The sequence below is a fragment of the Xiphophorus couchianus genome, chromosome 16, assembly GCF_001444195.1.
Source record: "Xiphophorus couchianus chromosome 16, X_couchianus-1.0, whole genome shotgun sequence".
NCBI classification, from domain to species: domain Eukaryota; kingdom Metazoa; phylum Chordata; class Actinopteri; order Cyprinodontiformes; family Poeciliidae; genus Xiphophorus; species Xiphophorus couchianus.
The window spans coordinates 14,416,667-14,440,663 of NC_040243.1; the positions used below are offsets into that span (position 1 = coordinate 14,416,667).

At 42.2% G+C, this 23,997-nt stretch overlaps 1 protein-coding gene across 1 annotated transcript in view; it reads left to right on the top strand.

The window, feature by feature from the left end:
* tnrc6c1 (trinucleotide repeat containing adaptor 6C1) overlaps positions 1-23,869 on the top strand; it is a gene marked incomplete at its 5' end in the record, with an annotated part of 45,807 nt that extends 21,938 nt beyond the window's left edge. Inside the window, 17 exons of the mRNA XM_028041460.1 lie at positions 3,299-5,788; positions 7,858-8,052; positions 8,369-8,535; positions 8,723-8,800; positions 10,210-10,425; positions 10,532-10,678; positions 10,867-10,986; positions 11,147-11,230; positions 11,360-11,597; positions 11,673-11,837; positions 12,945-13,121; positions 13,244-13,393; positions 13,793-13,903; positions 15,384-15,602; positions 16,355-16,428; positions 16,516-16,655; positions 16,738-23,869. Of these exons, the coding sequence (XP_027897261.1) occupies positions 3,299-5,788; positions 7,858-8,052; positions 8,369-8,535; positions 8,723-8,800; positions 10,210-10,425; positions 10,532-10,678; positions 10,867-10,986; positions 11,147-11,230; positions 11,360-11,597; positions 11,673-11,837; positions 12,945-13,121; positions 13,244-13,393; positions 13,793-13,903; positions 15,384-15,602; positions 16,355-16,428; positions 16,516-16,655; positions 16,738-17,140 (5,174 nt within the window). The remainder of the gene's footprint in view (positions 1-3,298; positions 5,789-7,857; positions 8,053-8,368; positions 8,536-8,722; positions 8,801-10,209; positions 10,426-10,531; positions 10,679-10,866; positions 10,987-11,146; positions 11,231-11,359; positions 11,598-11,672; positions 11,838-12,944; positions 13,122-13,243; positions 13,394-13,792; positions 13,904-15,383; positions 15,603-16,354; positions 16,429-16,515; positions 16,656-16,737) is intronic.
* Positions 23,870-23,997: the final 128 nt, after the last annotated feature.

The following is a 23,997-nucleotide window of genomic DNA, read 5'->3' on the forward strand; positions in this document are numbered from 1 at the left end:
TCCAGAATCTGATCATGCTTTGGGTCTCCATAGTGCACAGGAGAAGGGGTGGAACCACGACCATAATAGGACCCTGTTTTCCAACAAACATTGACTTATTGTTGTGTTGTGAGGATGCCAGGATAATTTGTAAACAATAGCAGCGTTGATCCAGTGGCCCCCTGCTCTCCTTGTTTTATCAACCTGCATGTCCTCCTCCTGTCCACACCATCCATTTTTTTAGTACTTCTCTTTATTGTCTGTTTCGTTGCAGCTCTAGTGCCTTATTTGTAATCTGCTCACAGATATCCAAAACGTTACTGTGAGTTATGTTGAGATTACGTCATAGTAAAGCAGATTTTTCCTTTTAAAATCTCAGCGTAGCCTCACTTGATGTTTGATATATGCTTTTCCATAAGCAAGCATGTTCAAATGCAAGAAAACAAAACTCCCGAATCCAGAGTGGGCTTTTAAGAGGTTTCACTTGCCGTCATTTGCCTGCTGCTGCTGCTGTACAAGAGGCTTTCCATTGTGGGCGGCAGTGCTAATTGCAGACAGAGCCAAATATTTAGTCACTGACAGTGTTGAATGGATGAAAGATATGAGGGGAAGCCTGGAGAGGTACAAGTGTCCTCTTCTATGTTTTCTTTCTATTTGATTGAGAGTACTTTATGAAAGTCTAACCCGTTCCTCTCCAACAATCCCTGTCCCTCCCCCAACCAGTCATGTTTCATTGCTTTTCCAGAAAGGGAGAATATCCTCCGTCAGGACAGGAATAGAACTCGATATAAATAAAGCCAGAGGGAGTCAATAGAAGAGGACAGACCCAGCCAAAGCTGTGTTGGTGGGAGGGACGTAGCGAGACGGGTGAGGGAGGAAGGAAGGTGTGGAGGAGGTGGGATGGGGGTTGTTTCATGCCGCGCAAGAGCTGTGCAACTTCTTGGCAGCATTTCAGAAATGAGCCTCAGAAGCTTGGCGAGCCGAGCAGACATATTGAGACAAGGATGGTCGCTGCGTTGCACAAAACCTAGCTCTTTGCAGGATGGTTGGGAGGCACCTCTCCACAGGTATTTTACTGCTGTCTGTCCTCTTTTTTTTCCCTGTCTGTTTTTCTCTTCTATCCATCTTTCTGCATTGTTTTGGCAGCTTGTATCTACGTACAGTCTGAATGACTACTTTTTACCATTTCAGCTGCAGCGACAGTGCATTTCGAGTGTGCAGTGAGCGTTGAGTTGCTGCGTGTTGCGTTTATCATTGCGAGCGAGATGTGTGTGTTTTCGAAGCAGTAGTGGAGCTGCAGAAAGTAGATCAGAGGTTTTTTGGCTCTCATTCAGTACTGAGAAAATGGCGGTCCTGCACTTTACAGCAGAGAGACGCTACAGAACGACAGCGCTGTGTGTCAGAAACACAGTGCCCTGTTTCCCTCCTCCCTCCCTGCTCTCTCACCATATCCTCTCTCCCTTTTATGTAGTGGCGAGCATTGTGGTAAGCTTGAAAACAAGAGGTGCCACACAAATATTGTCACTTCCCTCATGTAGTTGTGACATAGTTGCCGTATTTGCATGCAAACTATGTGTACATGTGAGGGGATATGTAAACAAGAACCAATGCAGCATGAGGAACAGCTGTAATCATGCAGTAATGCTGCACTACCTTCATAATCATAGTCCCCTATGTTCTGTAATGGTAAAAGCTTGACTTTGTTAGAACAGTTTTACATAGGGGTGAAGGCAAATAAAAAGACGGGAGTCGATGTTGTTCCTAGGCAGCAAAGTAGTCATGCTTTACTCTAAGTAATGGTCATGTTTGTTGCAGTTTGAAGTTATTAAGCTAGAGATGACCAAGCTGTAGGAACTCATCCTTGATTGAAGTGTGTAACACAAAAAAAAGAAAAACTACAATGTCTGGCTTGCACTGTGATCGACTTTATTTTGAAGTAAAATCTGCAAATCCGACTTTGAAATAAATATGTGACTAATGCACTGTAACTTGAAGTAAAACATATGTTTAAAAGCGATTCTCTAGAATTGCTCAATACTTGCACTGTAACAGTCATTGTTGATCAACAGATTTTTAATCTAGGTGGTTTCTATTTCGACCAGTAGGTCTCTGTAGTTTGTGTAGATACACAGACACAAAAACGTTTGTTGCCACTTGCACTTAGGATTTGGAAAACTTTAGAAACATTGAAAACTCAGATGTTGAAATATTTGATGTCAGCATATTTATTCAGTGTGGGGGAAAATCTTATGTCAAGAAACCATTTTAATCAAAACACTGATGGCACAGTACTTGGCCATCAGTGATCAACCATCAGTACGTTGATCAACCCCTTCTTAATGAATGAACTTTCATAAAGTTTGAGAATACATAGTGATCATTTTTTTTATTTTTTTGTTGCACAATCCTCTTCTAGAGTCCAGACTCGGAGTCTTTGATCCTCACTTATGTTGTTTTCATCTCAGGTTTTTAACAAGTTATATGTCTGGGGACTCTAATGGCCCTGCAAGGAGGTTAATTTTAGCCATAGTGATCAATATCTGTATTGATTTGGCTATACGTTCTGAAACATTATCCTACTTAAAAACACAATGAAGGTCCACTCTTAGTTCACTAGTTTATTATGCCGTGCAGTCTAACATGATTTCGAGGGTCTTTGGAAGAGAAACTGAGTCACAAAGTCACAGATCTTCCACCAGACTTACCCGTGCTTTGGTATTCCTCTTTTTGTTTCACACCAGACCCAACTGGAGCATTGACTGCTGACCGAATCATGCTCTTCTAGTTAAAGTTAGAGGGGAATGTAGGGAGCTCTCTATGTTTAAGTTTATCATGGTAGGACAAAAAAGGCTTTTCTTGGAATCCCTCCCAAACAATCGGGCATGAAAATGATCTAATGGATGGTATGAAAACCCCTGAGATTCAAATCTTTGCTGCGCTCTCCAACATCAGGCTTTGAAAAATATTTTTTACTTTACTTTCCTTTCGAAATACAAACTATGACTTAATATAAATTCTTTAATAACATGTATCCTTAAGGAAATGTTGAGGATACCAATAATTGTGCCACTGTTGAACAGTTATTTATTAACAGGTTTCATACTGAATAAATTTACTCCAGTTAAATATTGGATTTTTAAAGTTTTAGTTTGAGATTATGGTAATGCAATAAAAAAAATATTTTAAAGCATTTTACACATCATTAGATGCTTACATTGTTTTAGCATTAGTTATGTGTATGTTATGAAATTGTGAAATCACGTCTGTCTGCCCTCATTTCTGATTGTTTTTTGTTCTTTTTCTCTCTTTATGTTCACAGTACTGCCCCCGCATAGTGGCCAAGGAACCCAGTATGATAACCCCCCCTGGGGACACCTGCCAGCCAACAGAAGTGCCACAAGTGCTGCATCTTCCACCAGTCCCAGTGGCTGGGATCAACTGATAATTGACCAGAAGGACTCAGAGGCTTGGCCTTCTATTACTCTCAGTCAGAGCCAGGCTTCTCCAGCAGGATGCCCTTTGGACACTGACCCTGGTCACCTGACCACCAGCAGCAGTAGTTCAAGCAGTAGTTGTAGTGCAGTGAGTATGGCCACGGGAGCCAATAGTCAGACAGGCCACTTCGCTGCCAACCACCTTAACAGCAAAGCCAACAGTGGGCCTAGCCCTGTCAATCATACTGGAACCAGCATGCTCTCTAGCCAGGTTGCAACCAATCGCAGTTGGGGATCTGGGCCAGGACCTTCTCATTGCCCCCCTCAGTCCTCAGTGGGTAATGAAGGGAAGTGCGATAGCCCAGTAGGAGGAGGCAGCAGGGGCTGGGGTTCCTCTTCATCGTCCTCCACCACCAACTTTAACTTGAACCTAAACCCTAATGCCAACCCATCTGCATGGCCCGTGTTGGGGCATGATGGAGGAGGCACAGGGGGAGGCAGCTCAGGTGGAGCCAACACCATTTCATCTCCTCAACCTACACCTAATCTCTGTAACCCTCCTGGCCCCCCACCAGCCCAAACCAGTGCCTGTTCTGGAGCCAACAATAACGGCAAGTCTTCTGGGATTGGCAGCGCATGGGGTACCATAATGACTTCTGATGAGTCACACCTCACTCCATCCACGAATGTGTCTTTCAGTTCTGAACCTCAAAACCTTAAAACTGATGGACCAAATCAGACTAAAAAACAAGAACCTCCTAGCCCGATTCAAAACATGTCTGGTTGGGGCAGCTCACCTGTAGGCTTGGGTTCTATGGGACAGCCTCAACCAGGGGGTTCACAGGTCAACGGAGAAGATGGCAACTCTTTGTGGGGTAATGGTGGCAATTCAAAGCCAACTTCGTCAAAGGAAGGACCTGGCTGGGATTCTGCTTGGGGCAATGTGGGAGGTGGAACTGTAAAGTCTGGAGGCTGGAATGAACAGTCCAGTGGAGACTGGGGGAAACAGCATAGCGAAGAGGCCCAGGGAGGCTGGGATGCGCCCAGCTCTCCTCCCCAGGATTCACAAGCCAATACTTGGAGCAGAGCTGTGAGCACAGCTGGTGCCAGTGAAGGGAGCAGTGACAGCATGGAAGGATATCCCCAACAGAGAGATCACCCAACCAGAGAAAAAACAGTTCCTCTGATGCCTGCCCAGGATCTGGACTCCAGGGTGCTGTGCAACACTGGCTGGGGTCAGACTCCTGTTCGCCAGCACACAACCTGGGACATGGACGATTCTAAACGCAAGAATGACGCTGGCACTGATTCTTGGGGCTCTGGGCCTACAGTTCCAAGCAATGTCCAGGGACCCTCAAACACTAACACGGGCCCTGCTTCGAGGTCTGACTCTGGTAACAAAAATGATGTGCCTGGTTCACAGGGACCTTCTGGTTGGGGTGGAAGCATGGCTACTTCACATGCGCCCAGTTCCAGTTGGGGAGACACACCCACTAATGTAAAGCACCCAGTAGGGCCTAGTGGATGGGGTAACCCTCCAACAGGAGGCCCTTCCAACAGCATACCCAAGAACGGGGCTCAATCTTGGGGGGAGGAGAAATCATCTGGCTGGGATGATTCACAAGGCAAGTCAACATCCCAGAGCTGGGGAGAGCAACCCAAAACATCCAACTCCTGGGGCAGCAGTGGAGGAAGCAATAACACTGGGGACTGGGGAGAACCAGAAGAGAGTAAAAAGAGCTCCTCTGGCCCTGACTGGAAAGGAGAATCAGGAAACTGGAAGGAAAACAAGCGAGATTGGGGAATGTCTTCTTCAGGACATGGAGGTTCTGGAGCTGGAAACAGCGGAGGCTGGAGTGACTCTGCACCACAGCGCCCATGTGGTCCCCCTCAAGGATGGATGGGCAAGCCTCAGGATGGGCCCAGCAGTAATAGCGGAGGAGGGACTATGGGCTCTTGGGGTGGTCCCGGCTCTGTGAAGCAGGGTGCATCCTGGAGTGGTGGTAAGAAAGAACCCTCAAATGAGGCAACAGGCTGGGAAGAGCCTTCTCCGCCTTCAATCCGTCGCAAAATGGAGATTGATGACGGGACCTCGGCCTGGGGCGACCCCGGTACCTACAATAAAGCAGTCAACCTGTGGGACAGGAACAACCCAGGGATGGTCCAGGCTAAAGTTACCACAGGAGGTAGTAACCCTCCAGGTCCTAGCAATAACCATCCCCACGCTCACAATCACTCCTATCATGGGCCGCCTGCACCTTTACAGAACCATAGCCAAAACACTCAAAACCCAGGCCCTGCCAGTGGGGCCGTAGATCCTTCAGTGCAACACAAGTCTGGAACATCTCACATCAGGGGTCCTTTGATAGCTCAAGGTAAGATAAACTATTGATAAAATTTTACAATAAGCTACAGTGAAACCTGGCTGGAATCACTAAGTCAGTGCATTTGTTCTGAAATATTCCAGAATTGAAATCACTACTTTTTCACTCTTTAAAGTGTCAAACATAAAAGCTGTTCAGGTAGTTAGCACAGTGCACCCTTAAGCTCCAATCTGTTGATCCACTTAAGGTAAAATCTTGACCTAGTTTGTACCGTTTGGATTTACTCCTAATCGGCAAGGCTCTGGTAACTCCGGCCATCCAGCCAGCTCCTCACAATGGAGAACATGACTTCAGCGGTGGCCTTGGCAAGCAGAGACTGTGTAGAAAAAGGATTTACAATAATGCCATGTGAAAATATACCACAAACAGTTTGAATCAGATCAGAAGTGATTATTTGGAAGCCACCATCTGTCAGAAATTGAGCTGAAGGAGGTGGCGCAAGCCCCCAGGCAGCTAGTAAGGGCAGATGCCCCCTGCTGTTCCCCATTAGAGCATACCTGCTGTTACTGCTGGTAAGTAAACCTCATACCAGGCATTTTTATTTGTTTCTTAACATGAAGTGAATTAAAAATAAGGAACAATAATGTTCCTTATTTGTTCATCACAAAGTGTCGGATTAAAATAAGAAAATGTAAATCTTGTAGATCTGTGTACGGTAGTTTCTGGCAGGTCCTACCAGAATTTTGGATGTTAACTAATTTTGGAGCAGCTTTTAGGACCTGACCTTTTCCTAGTGGGAGAGCTAAGTTGGGCCTGGCATTGCTGCAGACGTAGTGGCAACATGGTGCTTTTCATGCCAAAACTCACTGGGATGAGCCAGATCCTAAATGGACCCTGCCTACTTTTATCCACAGTCCTGCTCAGCCAAGCCGTCTTCTACCTCCTTCCCTGCCTGCCTAGCTGGCACTACTATCTAAACATATGATAAACGTCTGACATACTTGTTTGTGTTTTGTAAAACACTGTTTCAACCCATTCTTCTAAAATGATTTAAAGGCACCAGTTGTTCCTTATTTTATTTTACACACTAGTGAGTTGATCCCCTTGGGATAATTTAGATATCTTATGAGTCATAAGGCACAAAAAACATTAAAATACAGCAACCATGAAAAAAATTATATATATATATATATATATATATATATATATATATATATATATATATACACGATACATGATCTTGTTCAAAAATACATGTGTAAGTAATGGATTTTTTTCCTGGAGCACTATTCAAAACATATTTTACAAAGTGCTTTACATAAAATACTAAATAAAACAACCAGCAAATAGAAATCAAGTTGTAAAACAGTGAAACACTGCAGACAGACCCAAGAACCAAGCATGGTTCTGTCAAATATTTGGATAAAACTATTTGCAATAAAAACTTTTAACTTAATAATTAAGTTAAAAGTTTAATTATTAAAACTTAAACTTCAGACTCTCTTTACACGAGAGTCTGATATTTAGCTTAGCCAAGCAATGGCTCATTGCCCGGATTCAAATACGGTCACTCTTGCTACAATTTTAGGAATGCACGATATATAGGCACTAACATTGATGATGTTTATTTTTTTGACATATCTGATAAATAAAACTGGACTTACTGTAACAACTGATATGTATTGTCAGCTTGTTGCCGTTTGTTTCTGGATAGGGTGTGGTAGAGGTTGGTCATGTGATAGTGACACAGCCCAAGACTGTGGGGGAAGTTTAATTGAAGTACAGAAGCAGTGGTGAAGTCAGAGATGTGGTCGGTTTTTTTTTTCAAGGTGTCAATTGGGTAATTAAATATATATACAGTATGATATTGGTAAATATCAGTTATCGGCCCTAAAGGCAAAATAATGTCAGATAGTGATACCTACATTTCATATTTGTGCAGATAATAATTTGATATAAAATGGTTAACAAAAAAAGTCTCATTTGTCACCCACACTTTCAGACTTATGAAAAATACTCAAATCTGCTAAAATCTCTGTGGATGCAAAAGATGTTTTCTGGATACGAATCGTCTTTGAGGTTTTCACATTGACAAGCTGCTGTCCTTGTGCGACCTTCAGGTTGGGGAGAGATTCCAAGCTCCCACACAAAATCTGAAAGCTCTTGGGGAGAACCGGCACCTTCTCCAGTCAGCGTGGATAATGGCACATCTGCTTGGGGCAAACCGAGCGGAGGCCCCGGAGCCTGGGGAGATGGCAACCCAGACAACTACGGCAGGAGCAACCCAGCGATGACAGCAGCGCCTGGCAAACCTGGTAAAAATAAAAATGCTGCATATCTGATCATACTTAATATTTCTGAAGAATAATCTGCTCCTCTGCTGACTCATTGCAAGAAAAGCAAGAGTTTTTTTGTGTGATGAGTCAAGGACATCAATATGACAGGGTTGCAGCCCTTTGGATTCCACGCATTGAGCTACAGTGACCCCTAGTGGCTATTATTCTTCAATGATCATGCTACTACCGTACTATTAAATTCTACCAATGCATTTTGTTTCGCAAGAAATTTCACACGTGTAATGTGTCTTATAATACACTTCATGTATTTTTTTTCCTTTTGTGTACTTTGTAGCCTCCAAACCTATGCAAGATGGGTGGGGGGGAGGAGGTGAAGAGCTCAGCCTTTCAGGGGGTCAGTGGGACTCTGAGGAGGGAGACATGTGGAACAGTACAGCCTCCCAGGAGAGCAACTCTTCCTGTAACTCCTGGGGCAATGCATCCAAAAAAGGCCCACAGAAAGTACGAAGCTCTTATTACAAACTCGCTGTGGATGTTTTTATTTGATCATTTTTCTGTCAGAGTACCATATTTTTTTCTTTTAACATCTAGTAAACATACTCTCTAAATCTGTTTTTATGCTCTTTTATAATATCACAATTACACAGCGTTCATATGCTAATAAGTTTCTGTTCATGTATTTCCTCAGGTAAAGATCCCAGGGAAACAGGAAGATGTCTGGATCATGAAACAGCTCATCAAACAGCTCACAGACATGGGCTTCCCTGTGAGTTGAATCATTTAGGTTCACTTTCTACAGCCATCAGAAAGTGTAATGTTTTCTCTCTTCCAGCATTTCTTGAGTGGCTGAAATTTATTCAACAGTACATGAAATAAGCCTGAGAAATGTGAATACAGTGGCCTTGAATTATAACTGTTAAATTAGTGTATTTTCTTTGGGATTTTAGATGATGGATTAATGAAAAGTAGTCCATAATTTTGAAATTAAAGAAAAAAACACATGGTCTTTTTCAAGTAAGAATCTGGTAATTGTGGCATGCATTTGTTTTCAGCTCCACTTCTTCTTATGCTTCTAAATAAAAACCAGGACAACTAAATGCTTTAAGAAACCAGCTAGTGAGCTGAAGTATGTGTGTAATTTAATCTCAGCTAAAGTAGTGGCAAAGATCCATACCTCAAATAGGAGAATCCCTTGAGAGGACAGCTATTAGTCATGTACCACTAAAACGTTTCATTATAAAAAAAGACTGCCTGAAGACAAAATCATTGCTGAAAGAAAGCCATAAGAAATCCTGTTTATAGTTTTCTAAGACACAGTAGACATATAGAAGATGCTCTGATCAAATGAGACCAAAGTAAATAGAAAACTAACTATGAAACATGGCAATGGCAGCATCATGCTGTGGAGATGTTTTTCATTAAGTTTGAGAGGGAGGTTCACTTACAGTAGAGATGTTTACCAATCACCACTTCAAACACGTTCTTCTTTGTGTATCGCTGCAAGTAGCATCACTATGTTGCAAATGCATGGCAGCAATGTTGGACTTAGAAGTCTGCTTTGGTGAAAAGCTTCCACTTTTACCTTTTCACGTAGTCTTTTCCTTGTATTTCCTCGCTGAGCGTAAAGGTGCTTAATTCTGGGGACAAATACAGTTCACAATTAACAGGATCCTTCAGCCACACCTGCATGGTGGTGGATTAATAGGAAAGTTTCCTTTACTTCTCATCTATATGTTTTTTATGAATTAAAAGACATGTTACGCTTGTTGTGGTGCTTGTAAAATGTTGTATTTAATGATGTGATGTTTGGTGTGGAAAGCTTGAGCTCTACTGGTTTAGATTAGAGCATCTTTTTATAGTTTCTGTATGTATTATTTTTCTGCCACAACATAATTATGCCCTTTCTGTTGGTCTGTCGCTTACAATTCTAATCAATTACATTAAGGTTTGTGGTTGTAGCAAAAAAATGTTGAAAAATTGAAACCAATGTGAATAAATTTGCAATGTACTGCAAGAGTGACACGACCGCTCATTTGTCACATGTTTTTTTTGCGCAAACAAACGCAGCTTAGCGCCGCGTCAGCGTGTGCTTCATTTCAGTGCTTACGACATTGAAGTGGTTCATGTGGTCGTGTCGCAGCTGCAGCACTGATGGTTTGTGTTTTTTATTTCCAGAGGGATCCAGCAGAGGAGGCTTTGAAGAGCAACAATATGAACTTGGATCAGGCCATGAGTGCCCTGCTGGAGAAGAAGACAGAGCTTGACAAGCGTGGGATCGGGACTGGCGGCCACGACTACAACGGGCTCATCAACAAGCCCATGAGTTGCCCTCGGCCTCCACTTCTCTCCAAAGACCCCTCAACAGACCCTCGCCTGCCCTTCATTGATAAGGTGATTGACATTAATATATGTGTAAAGCCGAAGGTAACTCGAGTGGAAATGATTGTGGAAAGAAATTAGGGATCACGCTGACAGGCTGTGTTGGTTTTTCCAACAGATGCAGAGTGGAATGTTTGGTGGTGGTGGAGCAGCACAAACCCGGGCCATGCAGCAGCCGCAGCCGCCTCCTCAGCCACCAGTGCCGCCTCTCAGCTCCTCTCAGCCTAGTCTACGTGCGCAAGTGCCTCAGTTTCTCTCCCCTCAGGTATACTTACACTTAGGAAAAAATATTTACTCCTATATGTAGCGTCTCTCTACATGAGCTAAAGAGTAGGTTGAGTATGAAAGTTTTTCCAGGAAAATATTCAAACTCGGCACTGGTGCCTTTTTAGCATGATCAAATCCCAACGTGCCAGTTTAATTGAGTCTTGAATGTCGATTGTGTCTCCACAGGTTCAAGCACAGCTCTTACAGTTTGCAGCAAAAAACATTGGTCTGAATCCTGCACTTTTAACCTCACCAATAAACCCTCAACATATGACCCTTCTGAATCAACTTTACCAGCTGCAACTGGTGAGACTTTCAGCTTAATCTGCTTTGCCTTTTATTATATATATATCAGAGTGTTATCCAGTCGTTCTTGAAGACTTCCCTTCAAGCTGTTCTTTTTTATTATGAGGGTAAATATTTAAAATCTTTAGAGATTTTAACCATTTTGTCACCTTCTCCACAGGCATATCAGCGTTTACAAATTCAACAGCAAATGTTGCAGGCACAGCGCAATGTTTCTGGCCCCATTCGGCAACAAGAGCAGCAAGTAAGATTTTCTCTGAGCTTCTATTCTTTCTTCCACTTCTAATCGCAGAAAAATTCAGTGTGCGGGTGGAAATGTTGCACTATTCTTGTGTTAGCTGTAACTGTTGTTTCTGTTGCATCCTAATCCCAGGTTGCACGTACAATCAATAACATGCAGCAGCAGATCCAACAACACCAGCGTCAGCTGGCCCAGGCTCTGCTGATGAAACAGCAGCAACAGCAGCAGTCGTCCCACTCTGGCCTGCATCCTGGTGGGGCCAAATCCTCCCTGGATTCATATCCGGGTCACCCCCAGACTCCAGTCCTACCTGACCTGCAGACCAAAGAGCCGCAGTCATCTCCCAACACCTACAGCCCCTACACTCTCTGTAAGTGTTTGAATGTGATTTTAAGAGAAATTGTGCTTTTACTGCATCTCTCATGTGATCTTCTTGTGCCTCCAGCTGGACTGAATCCAAACATGAATCCAAACTGTATCGATGTGGGAAGCCTTCCTATGAAGGACCCACCTCTACCGCAGTCCCGGCTGTCACAGTGGACACACCCAAACTCCATTGAAAGCCTTTCTGGAAACTCGTCTCCTCTTGAGCCCAACCTGGGAAAACATGGTGAGAGGAGATCGGGGAGCTGGTCAGGGTGGGAAAGTTTTTAGTAACGAATTCAAAGAGGTGTATTTGTTGTAATGTTAGTTTCGGAGCGCCGTGTGGTGCAGTGGTCAGAGCGGGCGCCACGTATACAGAGGCTGCAGACCTCAACGCAATCCCAAGTTCGATTCCTGTCCTCTGTTCCTTTGCCGCATGTCTTTCCCTCTCTGCCACCTTCCTGCCAGATAAAATAAAGGCCACTAAAACCAAAAATAAAAAAACAGTGCTGAAAGACAGTGATAACTCTGCAAAATGCTCACTTTGACCTGGAGTTTCTACTGTCTGCAAAAGTAAATTCAATTTTACACTGAATATTGGTTTAAACTTAAACACTGCAAGTCTTACCTGTCTTAGTAAAGACCTTTGAATATTTATGTCTGTATATGGGTAAAATTAGTATTTTAAGTCAAAGTAAAACGAATTCTGACCTTGGTGTTAATTTGGTGAGAGTATTTGGAATACCAACAGTGACATCTGCTGGTGTTAATTTAATATAGTTTTCAATTTAAGCACAGTTCATGTAGTTAATATATTTTTATTTTAACTCGCTAAGAGTTGGCCACAGGGAGAAAATCAAAAGGCCAGGAAAAAGGCAAAATAATGTTTGTTTGTTTATCCATTTACAATGAGAAAAAAGAAAAGATCCTCAAAATATAACAACAGAACGAACATTAAATGTATTTATTTGTATGTTTTAGGAGTCCAGCTGATATTTTCCAAATTGGGTAAATTCAAATCTGCATTATAATTCAAGCATAAGTCATTTTAGTTGGTAGAAAGTATATAAATTGTCCAAAAAAAAATGTGTCCTACTCTCTAAAGTAAAGCTCATATAGGGTTGTTGATTCTTTACCGTCCTACAGCATAAATCAAGTTGTAAGTCTGCAATTAAATTCTGGTATTCTTAAGCTAATATTTCAAATATTGTTCAGATATAATTTATTTTTGATTTTGAAATCATAGGTACACATACGTTATTATTTACCCTGGAAGGAACAATCCCAAAAAGTTTCAGTTTCTTATATTTAATTCTCTAAATTTCTCACAAGGTGCCTTTGATACATTTCTCAGGTGCCAACCTCGGCCCACCTGGAAAGCCTCCTCAGTTAGACGACTCCTACAACCCCTACAACCTGATATCAAGTTCAGAGTCTCCGACCAGCCCGTTGGTTCCTCCAGAGAGCTGGGGTCAGGGCAAGAACAGCAGCGACAAGATGGCCAACGGGACAAATATCAACTGGCCTCCAGGTAGGTAACAGCTTGTGGATAACAGTGCCATTTCATATTCCAAGTCAGTTTGGAAGCTTCTTGCTTAATAAACATGAAAAGTAGTTACAAATGTTTCTTTTTGTGCTCATTTTTTGCTTCAGAGTTTTGTCCTGGTGTACCCTGGAAGGGTCTGCAGAACATCGACCCTGAGACCGACCCCAACGTGACTCCAGGCAGCGTCCCCAGCGGACCTACGATCAACACCAACATCCAAGATGTCAACCGTTACCTGCTCCGGGACAGAAGTGGAGGTAAGTCCAAAGGTCAAGGTGGTTCTTAAAGTATAAATAATAATTTTTAAAAAATATCTTCACTAAAGTTTGAAAAATGTTTTTGTCACATTCCGAGGGCACCTTTTTGAGTGTTTCTGCAATATTTTTAATAGGCGTTTAAAACGTGTCGAGGAGAAAACAAAAACATTACATTCAGCGGCTGCTTTCAGAAATCCTGCTTCTTCTCTTTTGTGTTCTTCATTTTCCTACTTTTAACTTCTGCTATATCCATTGTCACTTGCAAGTTGATGCTTCTCTGATCACCATTTTTAGTGTGTTTTTTTTTTTTTACTTTTTATTTTTCTTTATACCATTTTCTCTCTTTGTTACTTTTTCTTTGTGTTTGTCTTTCTGTTTGTGTTGCTGACATCGGCTTAGGCTCCTCTCCCACCTCATCTCAGAGCGAGGCTCTGCCTCCGTCCACTGATTGGCCAGTCAGTGCCTACAGTAGCTCGTTCAGTCTTTCTTCCCCGGAGATGGACGACGCAGGTACACGGCTTATCCACAACCCCCTTTCCTTTTACGTTGCAGTGACTGAATCCCTGCAGACAGGCATCATTCTCTCCTCTAATATGCCTTGCAACAGTATTCAGAGATATTTACAAAAGTGGCTTTATGAAAGAGTGATGAGAAGAAAACCTTTCACACAGAAGGATTTTGGCTTTTATGACAAAGTCTGTGACAAAAAAAAGTAACACTTTGCATAACCCTAAACACACCATCCCTGCCTGAAAGCACAGTGGTGGCAGCATCATGCAATGTAAGCTAGTTGATCAGAAACTAAATAAAGGTAAATGCAGCGCGATCCTGGAAGAAACCCATCAAATTCAGCAAAATATTGGAGAAAAATTTACCTTTCAATCCAAGCATTGTTGATTGAAAGCACTGGAGCTTTCAATCAAAGCTCCAGCTATTTACAGGAAAAAAAAACATCATTGATGTCACCACTCCTTGTCAAACATGGCTTCCTCTTGGATCTATTATCCACAGCAAATTTCTTTTGCAGTTTTAATCTGAACTAGTGTGTTACCTGAAACATGTGAAGCAGAGCGGAGTGTAAACTGTTCCAGTATTTAGTCATGAACTTTTTTTGTTGTTCCTTTGTTTTTTCTTTTTTCATTACCTTAATTCTTTCCTTCTTTGTGTTCATCCTTTCTTTCTCTCCTTCATATGTTATCTTGCATTATTCCCATCTTTCCTTCTTTTCTTTTTGTGTCCTTCCTCGTCTCCTACCTCCCTCTGCTTTATGTCCTTCCTTGTAGCCTTCTTTCTTGTCTTTACTTGATTCCTTATTATTTATTTGTTTCCTTCCTGGGTAACCAGTGTCTTCTTTCTTACCTCCTACCATCTTACTTTACTTCTGTTTGTTCATCCTTCCTTCTGTCGTTCATTCCACACATCCTTCCTTTCTTTCTTGTGTAAATCCTTATTTCACTTCTTCCAGTTAATGGATTTTCCAGGTCCATTGTTCAAACCTTGCCAAATGTGGAAGTAAACTTAAAAATGAACTTTACTACTTTTTTTTTTATTTTATTTTAAAATGACATGAAGTATGTTTGGAAAGATCAGTTATGGAAACAATTGGGATTTTAAAAATCTCAGTATTACAGTCAGAATTGGCATTTTTCTCACTTCAAATCCTAAATTTATCTCCCAAACCTGTTTTAAATAAAATACTTGCTGTTATCTTTTTTCATATGTTTATGTTACACCAAACATTTTATGTGCTTTCACATTGTGTGATAGAAAATGACAAGAAGAAAAGATTAACGTTTCAGAACAATATGCCAGTATTCTATTTGTAATAGGCTACCTGGTACTGCTGGAAGCTATATTTACTCTGAGGTTGGAGTTTACTTTGGACACTTTTAAACAACTTGACCGTAGCATCCCTCCTTGGGGAGTATCTGTCTTTCAGCCACCTGGTGTTGTAAGCCAACCACCTCCTTCCTCTTCTCCATCCATTCAGGCAAACTGTCAGAAATGAAATCAACCTGGTCTCCAGGTCCCATCTCTCACAGCCAGGCATCTCTGTCCCACGAGCTTTGGAAAGTCCCCCAGGGTCCGCGGAGCAGCACCACGGCTCCTTCCCGCCCCCCACCCGGCCTCACAAACACAAAACCCTCCTCCACCTGGGGCGGAAGCTCTCTGGGTCTGGCCCAAGGATGGAGCAGCTCTTACACCACAGGTAGCGCTTTACTGACATGTATTTGGTTCTACTACCCTGCAAAAACACAAAATCTTAGATTATTGTTTTGTTTCTAGTGCAAATATCTTAGTACACTTGAAATAAGAGAAAACTGAATTACAACTAACTTTGAGCAAGATACAGGAGTTTGTTTTAGGTCAATAATTCCTTAATATTGGTTTAAAAAGGTAATAGTTAAGGAATTTTAAGAAATTATTGACTTAAAACAAGCTCATGTTTGTTGCTAAAAAGTTACTTCTAAGTTAATTTTGTCGTATTTCAGATATCCTAAGATATTTGAAATATAAAACAAATATCTAGAAACTAAACAAAAAATACTGGGTAAGATTTTGTGATTTGCAGTACAGGTTGTGTTTTGAGGTTGGTGGAAATAATAAGTTAAAAAACAAGAGAAACAGACATCAAAGTGTTATTCTGTTCCAAAATGTGGAATCTCTCTAAGTGAAATCCTGGAGCTGTACTTATGTTTTTGTGAAGTAATGAAGTGCGCAAAGAGTAAGAGATACTTTTATGTGGCTTACATCACGTTGTTGAGCGTTCAGAGCGGGAGTCGTAATCTTGAAAATAAGAGGATGACTTGTTGTGGTTGAACATGTCAAACTGACTTTTTAGTGACTTTTTATCAACTCCACCCATCCACCTTTAGACTTTTTGGTTTCACAGCAACCTGAAAAGTATGAAGCTGCATGTAAACAGATGTCTGATTTTTGCTGCTCTCCCTTTCATCGCAGCAGGTACCACATGGAGTACGGACAGCTCCACCAGGACCAGCAGCTGGCTGGTTCTGAGGAACCTAACGCCACAGGTAACGGTTTCCTCCTCGAGTTTCTCTCTTCTCATGATGTAGGAATCGACTTCTCATTCAGACATACTTTTATTTTTTTCCCCCCAGATTGACGGTTCCACTCTGCGTACGCTGTGCATGCAGCACGGCCCCCTCATCACATTCCACCTCAACCTGACACAGGGAAACGCTGTGGTTCGCTACAGCTCCAAGGACGAAGCCGCCAAAGCTCAGAAGTCTCTGCACATGTACGTCGCCGAAGCTTTAGAGCTTTACGAGCTTCATACCCTAAAGAGTTTTAACACTTGAGTCATCTGTGTCTCCATCCAGGTGTGTGCTGGGGAACACCACCATTCTAGCAGAGTTCGCCGGGGAAGAGGAGGTGAACCGCTTCTTTGCACAGGGCCAGTCGCTCGGCGGGACGACCAGCTGGCAGGCCACCCCGGGAACCAATCAGACCAGGATGGGTGGCTCCGGATCCGGAGTTGCTCATCCCATTGGTCACTCACCCCACTGGAACAACAACAACAACAGCGGCGGCGGTGGCGGCGGCAGCAGTGGCGGGCTCGGAGCAGGCGGAACTAAAACGGGCGGGGAGTTGCTCTGGGGAGGCGTTCAGCAGTATTCCAGCCTGTGGGGACCCCCGAGCGGCGAGGAGGGACGAGTCATGGGGAGCCCCACGCCAATCAATACGCTGCTGCCTGGTGACCTGCTGAGTGGAGAGTCCATGTAGGAGGAAAAACTGACAAAGAGGAGCAAAAACCTTGCAAATCAGTGTGGAGATAATCAAGTGTGGATGTGAAGACGAGGAGGAGAGTCGAGAGGAGGACAAGGCTTCATATTCGCTGCTTGGCTTTGTCCGCCTCCTCTGCTCTTTTTTTTTTTTTTTTTTTTTTTTGCCTTTTTTGCGTGTGTTAAACGGCATTTCAGTCGCAGTTATTTTGTGTGGGTTTCGGATCCCAGAGTTTCATTTATCAAAGAACGAAGAAAAAAACCTTTTACAGAAACAAGCGGGGAAGTCGCTGTTTTAAACAAACTCGAGTCGACTGACATGGCGACAAGCTGCCATCTTTATTCTGGTGGGATCCCTCACTGCCTTTTCAGGCGATCATAATGCACCTCAGAGATCCATGGAGAAAGGCATCATTCCCAAAGTTCTAATAAAACCCTCCAATCAGAGTGGGTGTCGCACGGTCAGCCGGTCCAGACCCGACATTTGTTTCTGTCAGCACTAATATTAGCCTTAAACTGTTTCCTGCCCTGCTATCCACGCTCACTCTTTACTCGGTAAAGAAGCTTACGGAGAACTTGCACACCCTTATTTCTGAGCCAGTGAAACCTGAGTGGAAAGTACATGCTGCTGCAGCTCACGACGTCAGTACATTTGAGTTTTTTCCCCCCCCGCAGTTGGATCAAGGTGTCCCCTTCCCCCCCAACCAACACATCGCTCAAAGGGAATGATGCAACTTTGTTCGCCTTGCTCAAGCCATTTATTTTTGTAGTATTTTTTATGATTTGTTTTCTTGAACCATTGCAAAACAAAGCTTAGAAAATTATGTTACTCAAATGTGTCTGTCAACCGTCTCTGGTGGGTGGATGTACATATGATGAGATGAACCACTGCTAATACAAAGGAACTGTAAAAAGACAAACACGATGATGCACCTCAGCCTGTCTATGGGCTCTTTTATGTTTTTTTGCAGTTTGGTCTCAGACTGTCTCAGTGACATTTTGGGAGAAATAAAAAAAAAAACAACCTCAAATTGTTCCTTCCCCCCTGCGCCGCGCGCCCACTCCACCTGCAAAACCCACCATTTCAAGCGACGTGCAATATAAGCCACAGACTCTACCGTCCAAGCACCCTACGACTGAGAGCAGACTGTAAGGAAAGAGTGAACTGCGAACACTTTATCTGCCCTCAGAAAAAGAGGAAAAAACTGCCACTACTACCCTTTATCTCCCCTTAGAGAGAGTGTGAACTCAGGAGAGTAGCAAGCTGGTCTTCAACCATTTTCTGTCCAAGACACAAGGACTTCTATACAAAGCACTTCTTCAGCCAGCCACCTCTCCATAAGACTTGTGTGTGTGATTTTATGTGTGCGCATGTGTGTGTGTTTGGGAAGAAGGCAACAAACCAAATTCAGAGGAGCTTGTTTTCTTTTCCCCTCACCCAGAAGACAAGATCACTTTTTTTTGTCCACATTTGCTTCAGTTTTAAGAAAAAAAAAGGAAAAAAAAAAAAGAGGCAAAGACTTGTGAATAGGTGGTCTGTTATAGCACTTAACGAGAGCGCCGCTGCTCCTTATACCCTCAACGCCAACGAACAGAAGGAAGGTGAAGCGACACTGGCAAATAAAAACTGCAAAAAGACTTCAAAGCAATCTGCTCAGTGGCTTCTCTGTGTACTTATTTTTTAACTTGACATGGATGTGAACTTTGTTTTTCCTTCTTAAGTCAGTGGGACCAGAGGATGTCAAACACGGTAGCAAAGTGAAGGGAAATGCAAAGAAAACTCAAAGCGCTCATCCTCACCTTCTTCTTTTTTTATATCAAAGTAAACATCACTGTTAACATTGCAACTTTGAGAACTTTTTACGCCTTGGTGTCTGGGATCGCTCAGCTGGATCCGGCAGGGAGGATCGCCGTCTCGTCCTTGTTTTTGTGTTTTTCTTTTTGGAGGCCCAGCCAACTGGTGTGATAGTGTGGCCACTGAGTGCCTGCCTGCTGCAGAGAGCAGAGCTGCAGCAGCCCTCACCTTTCCCTCCCCGTCGCCTCCTCCCTCGCCTGCCCTCCTCCCTGCTGATCCCTCCTCTCCCTCCTCCGCCTTTGCGCCGGGAGGAGCTCGGAAATTACTACTACTGCTACTATGTCAGAGCATGTCCTCAGCAAGCGCCATTTCCACTGTCTGTCTTTCTCCTGCAAACATCACTTTAGTCAAAGATCAAAGTCATTTGAGTGTTTTGGGGTTTATCTTTTGGTTTGTACTTAACTGAATTGCCATGATGCATTTATTTTATTGCTGAAGTTGTTGATGACAGTTTCTGATACATGTGGGTCAGGAGATTCTCAACCTTGGAGAAAAATACTACGGTTTCACAGTATCAAGGTACTACCAAAAGATCTCATAATAAAAATGTGTTACAGGATCCAGATGTTCTTATACCAGAAAAGCATTAATTAGACCCACTGCTGCTAAAACAAATTGACATTTTGGTCATAATTAGAATTTAGGGCTACGCAATATTTAGAAAACAGAAGATTTTGACTTTTACTGTTGAATGTTGGGATCAATTGGAAATGACTTGTGTTTCCCCATCATTGTCCCTGAGTTTGATCATCTCTGTCAATATACCTATCAGTGTATATTGGCAAGCAGCGTGGTTGGATTACATTTAACTCACCAAATAATGCATTCAGCCCGTCCTTTACGATTGCAGTTTTGTATCGTATTATGGTTCCAATTGCAATTTGAAATGTTGTGCAGCTCTGTTGTATTTTCTACAATATGAATTCCTTTTTATTCCAATGTAGACCTCAGAAAATATTTACTGACTAAATTCAGTTGTAAACTGTTTTATTATGCAGAATATTGAACCACTTTGTCATTCTACTTCAAGTGTAACGAGTTGATATTAGTCGGGCTATCTGATCTTGTAGCTTAAAGCGAGCTGCCTGACAGTTACTTTTAGCTTTTAGCTTGTACGTTAGCAGCAATAATGTACTTCTATTAATGATGAACGTGTCTGTGTTCATACTATGTTAAGCCAGAGAAATGCAGCCTCATGGGGGTCATTAATGCGCTGGTTTGTACACTATTAGGAAAACTTTAAAAATGGAGCGAGGGATTTCTCACTAGGATATCAATTCTTTTTGATATCCTTGTACCTTTGTGGGAAAAACAATGGTGGACTCTCTAAGAACAATTATTGCCCCGCTTTGGATAGGAGTATTATTGTCACTGCCGGTGCACGACACTATTTTCACTATTGAGCGAACTGGGTTGTATGAATTAAGCCTTAATAAGACTGATGGGTGGCTCTCCTTTAGTTTCCATACTTGGTCTGTCTGTAATTTCTGCAACCAGACATATTTCCTAACAGCCAAACTTTTCTCTTGTCTCAGCATTGGAAAGATGTAGTAGACAACTCTCATTCAGCTGGTGGTGGTGTGCAGCAACAAGCAGGGGAAGGGCAACGCTGTTAATCAATGCTCTGTACGGAAAACACTGGTCACTCCTGCGCTTCCTCTGGCATGTTAAGATGACTTTTTACACTCCGATTGTACCTTGATACTGGAAACCAGTCCATGCCTAGCTTCTGATTGTTTATGATGATCATTTCTTTGCTTTCAAATACTGGTCTTTATGCAGTGTTCAGCATCCCTCCTGTCCCTTCCTGCCGCCTCCCGAGCAGAACCGGCGCGCAGTTCCACCGGTACGCCACAGCAGGCGGCTAAAAGCGTAATCGGACCTGCGTGCGGTCGGCCTTGTTCTGCCGTGGACGGGCTTCACTCACGTTGAACTCTGGGAGCGCTCTGTCACACTTAGAGCCACCTCGACTGACAGCAAGCCTTCCATTTCTATGCAAACGACAAAAGGAGGTGTTTGTCCGCAGCAATCGTCTACATCTGCCAGTCTCCACTTCTCCTCTCACAACTTGTATTACCAGGCAGCTTCTCCTGAAACCTCACTGGGTTCAAATGTAGGGGACACTGAAAGAGAGTCCCACTTCTCTTTAGATTGACACTAAACAACCTGCTGGAGATTCTATTTGTTGGCCGTTGCGCCTTCAGGCTGGTGCCAACAGGATCGCTGGTATCTACTTCCAATTTCTCACATTGTCATTTATGTTAGATTAAAGGAGTCATTGCTGATGGGGCGTACCCATCGGGCCGCTGGAGAAGCAGAAGGGCAGGACAGATGATGCTGGTCTTTGAGGAACAGTGGACTGGAATATATATTTTTTTTAATTTTTATTTTTTTAGCGGCTGCAGTAGGAGGAGGAGGTGGGAAGGGGGTCCGAGGGAGGTCCCTGTATGTGTCTGTGCACTGTTTATGGGTCACATCGGGTACATCTCTTTAAAAACCAAAAACATTTTTTTTTTCTTTTTATCATCAAGATTTTCACAAAAACTAGAAACTACAAAAAAAAAGAAGAAGAAAAAAGCTGTGCACTCAGAAGCTGAGACGCACCTCAAGTTTGGTACCAAGTCTTAAAAAAAAAACTAAAAAAACCTTTGGGGATTTGCCCTCTTCCAGAGTCGCCTTGGACGTGCGTCGTTCAACAAAAAAAAAAAAAAACAATCACTTTTTGCCTGTGCTGTTTGTTCGTGAGATTGTTCCTGAAAACCTGCATTAATGAACTCCACACTGGACTTTAATCATGGAGCTGGTGTTGAAGTTGAGGGGTGGGGGAAGGTGGGTCAGGGGGTCGACTCTCAGATGTGGATTTCTCGGCGCAGCACCAGCACTGAGAGGCTCTCTCCCACATCCTCATCTGCACTCTTATCTACCTGTAAAGTGTCGGAAATCGGATGCTCTCCCTACTTTTTACATGTTTTTATTATTATTATTATTAATTTTGAAGGCAACTGGAGCTCGAGTAAAACCTGCTTCATAATCACAGATCAGACATTAGTCTGAGAAGGGACCCAAGAAATCAAAGGACTGGGTTGAATATGCACATGCTAGCTCATACACAATATACAACCAAGAGTACATAATGGATGTGGGTGGTTAGACTTGACCCGTTTTCCCACTTTTACTCCCTTTGCTTCATCCCTTCCCATTTGTTTCCCAGATGACGAGATCATAAACATATCAGAGTAATACAGAATAATGAGAACAAATACTTGAATCAAAAAAGAAGCGCCAATAATGTAATGTGAACACTTTTTTTGTAGTTTTTTTTTTTTTTTTTTTTTATTCGTCTGATTCATACACTTCAGAGATTTTGACAGCGTCTGTTCAGAGTTACTAAAATTTGAAATGTCTGAAAACAAAGATTGATTATTAAGGCAAATTTTACATCTTATCAGAGTGTTTGCACAAGGCTGCTTGTACTGTATGAATGAATGTCTGTCAGGTGTAAAAACACGTACAGGTGCATTTTGGTACACTGGAAGGACATCAAAACTAAATCAAACACAGATTTATTGTGCGGGGATCATTTTTTATTTGTTTATTTCTGGTCATTTTGATGATTGTTTTTAAGTGCACACTATAACTAGGCCCTTTCAAGGTCCTCCCAAGATTATTGTCTTGAACACAAATCCACCCAGTGTTGTTCGCTGAAGTCCCGAAGCCTTAGAAATATCTTCGTATCTCTTTCCAGACTGTTAGTTTGAGATCTTTTTAGCCTCCTTTACTCTCAGAAAGGTACTGGTTAAGTCAATTTGAACTCAGCTTTCCAAAAACTGGTTAGTAACAGTCATTATTTGAGAGAGAGGTGATTACTTTTTCACATGTACTCATGATTTCAAAACTGCTTTTGTATTTCTTCAGTTTACCTTTGTCACTTTGAAAGTTGAGTGGAAGGAAAAAGTACAAAATCAATAGGGAGAATTCCCTGTTCCTCATAATGATCAAAATTAACAGAAATAAGCACCAAACGCATAAATCTGTTAGTTTCACTTCTTTAATTGTAAACAGAAATAAACTTTTTGACACCATTCTGATTTATTGAGATGCACCTGTATGAGAGCTTGTGATTACTGCGGAGAACCTCCTCCGCCTCGTATTTCTTTTCATTTCAGTATACTTTTTTTTTTTTTTTGCTTGTCAGAAACTATATTGTAATGTTGTAACTAGCCTCTAGCGTTGCACTGAGCGTCGACCTCGCCCCTCGCCCAGCTACATGAACAACATGATACAAGTACTGAAGGGGAGACAGGGGGACAGTTCACGTGTAAATGTTTACTCAAGGACTAAAATAAGTGTGTGTGTTTTGGTTTTTTTTTTTGTTGTTGTTTTTTTCTTATGTAATGTTTTATCTACCTTAGTGGCTTTCATTGTGGAATAATCCAAGAAAGTATGGATCATTATTGAGTATTGCACCATTTTTCAGACTGTAAACTTTAAAAATAAAAAAAATCATATATGTAAAAAAAAAAAAATTAAAAATACAGCAAAAAAAGAAAAAAAAAGTATTTTACAGACCTGTGGCCATAGATTGGAGGTAGAGGGACTTTAACTCTCCCGAATCTGAGCAAACGGAGAGTGAAGAGCGAGACATCAGACCGAGCCTTGGCTTCTAGGGCTCACCTCAGAGGTGCCTACCTTTCTGTTTTGTTTTTTTTAAATTTTGTTTTAAGTCCTGTCATCTTTTGTTTTTCTTTTCCTGCAAGGCCACTGACAGTTTACAGTTTTATTTCTTCAGCAAAACAAAGGAGGAATCAAACCACACGAATGTTGGAAGAAGAAAGCAAAAGGACAAATGCTTCCATTTTAAAAAGAAAAAAAAAACACTTTACACAAATGAAGATTTCCTGTGCTACTTTCAGAACTCTGGGATTGAACAGTGTTGTCTTGTTCTGTTAACCTTCTTCCTTTTGTGTTGATGTCGATTTCATGAACTTATCTGTTTGGGGTTT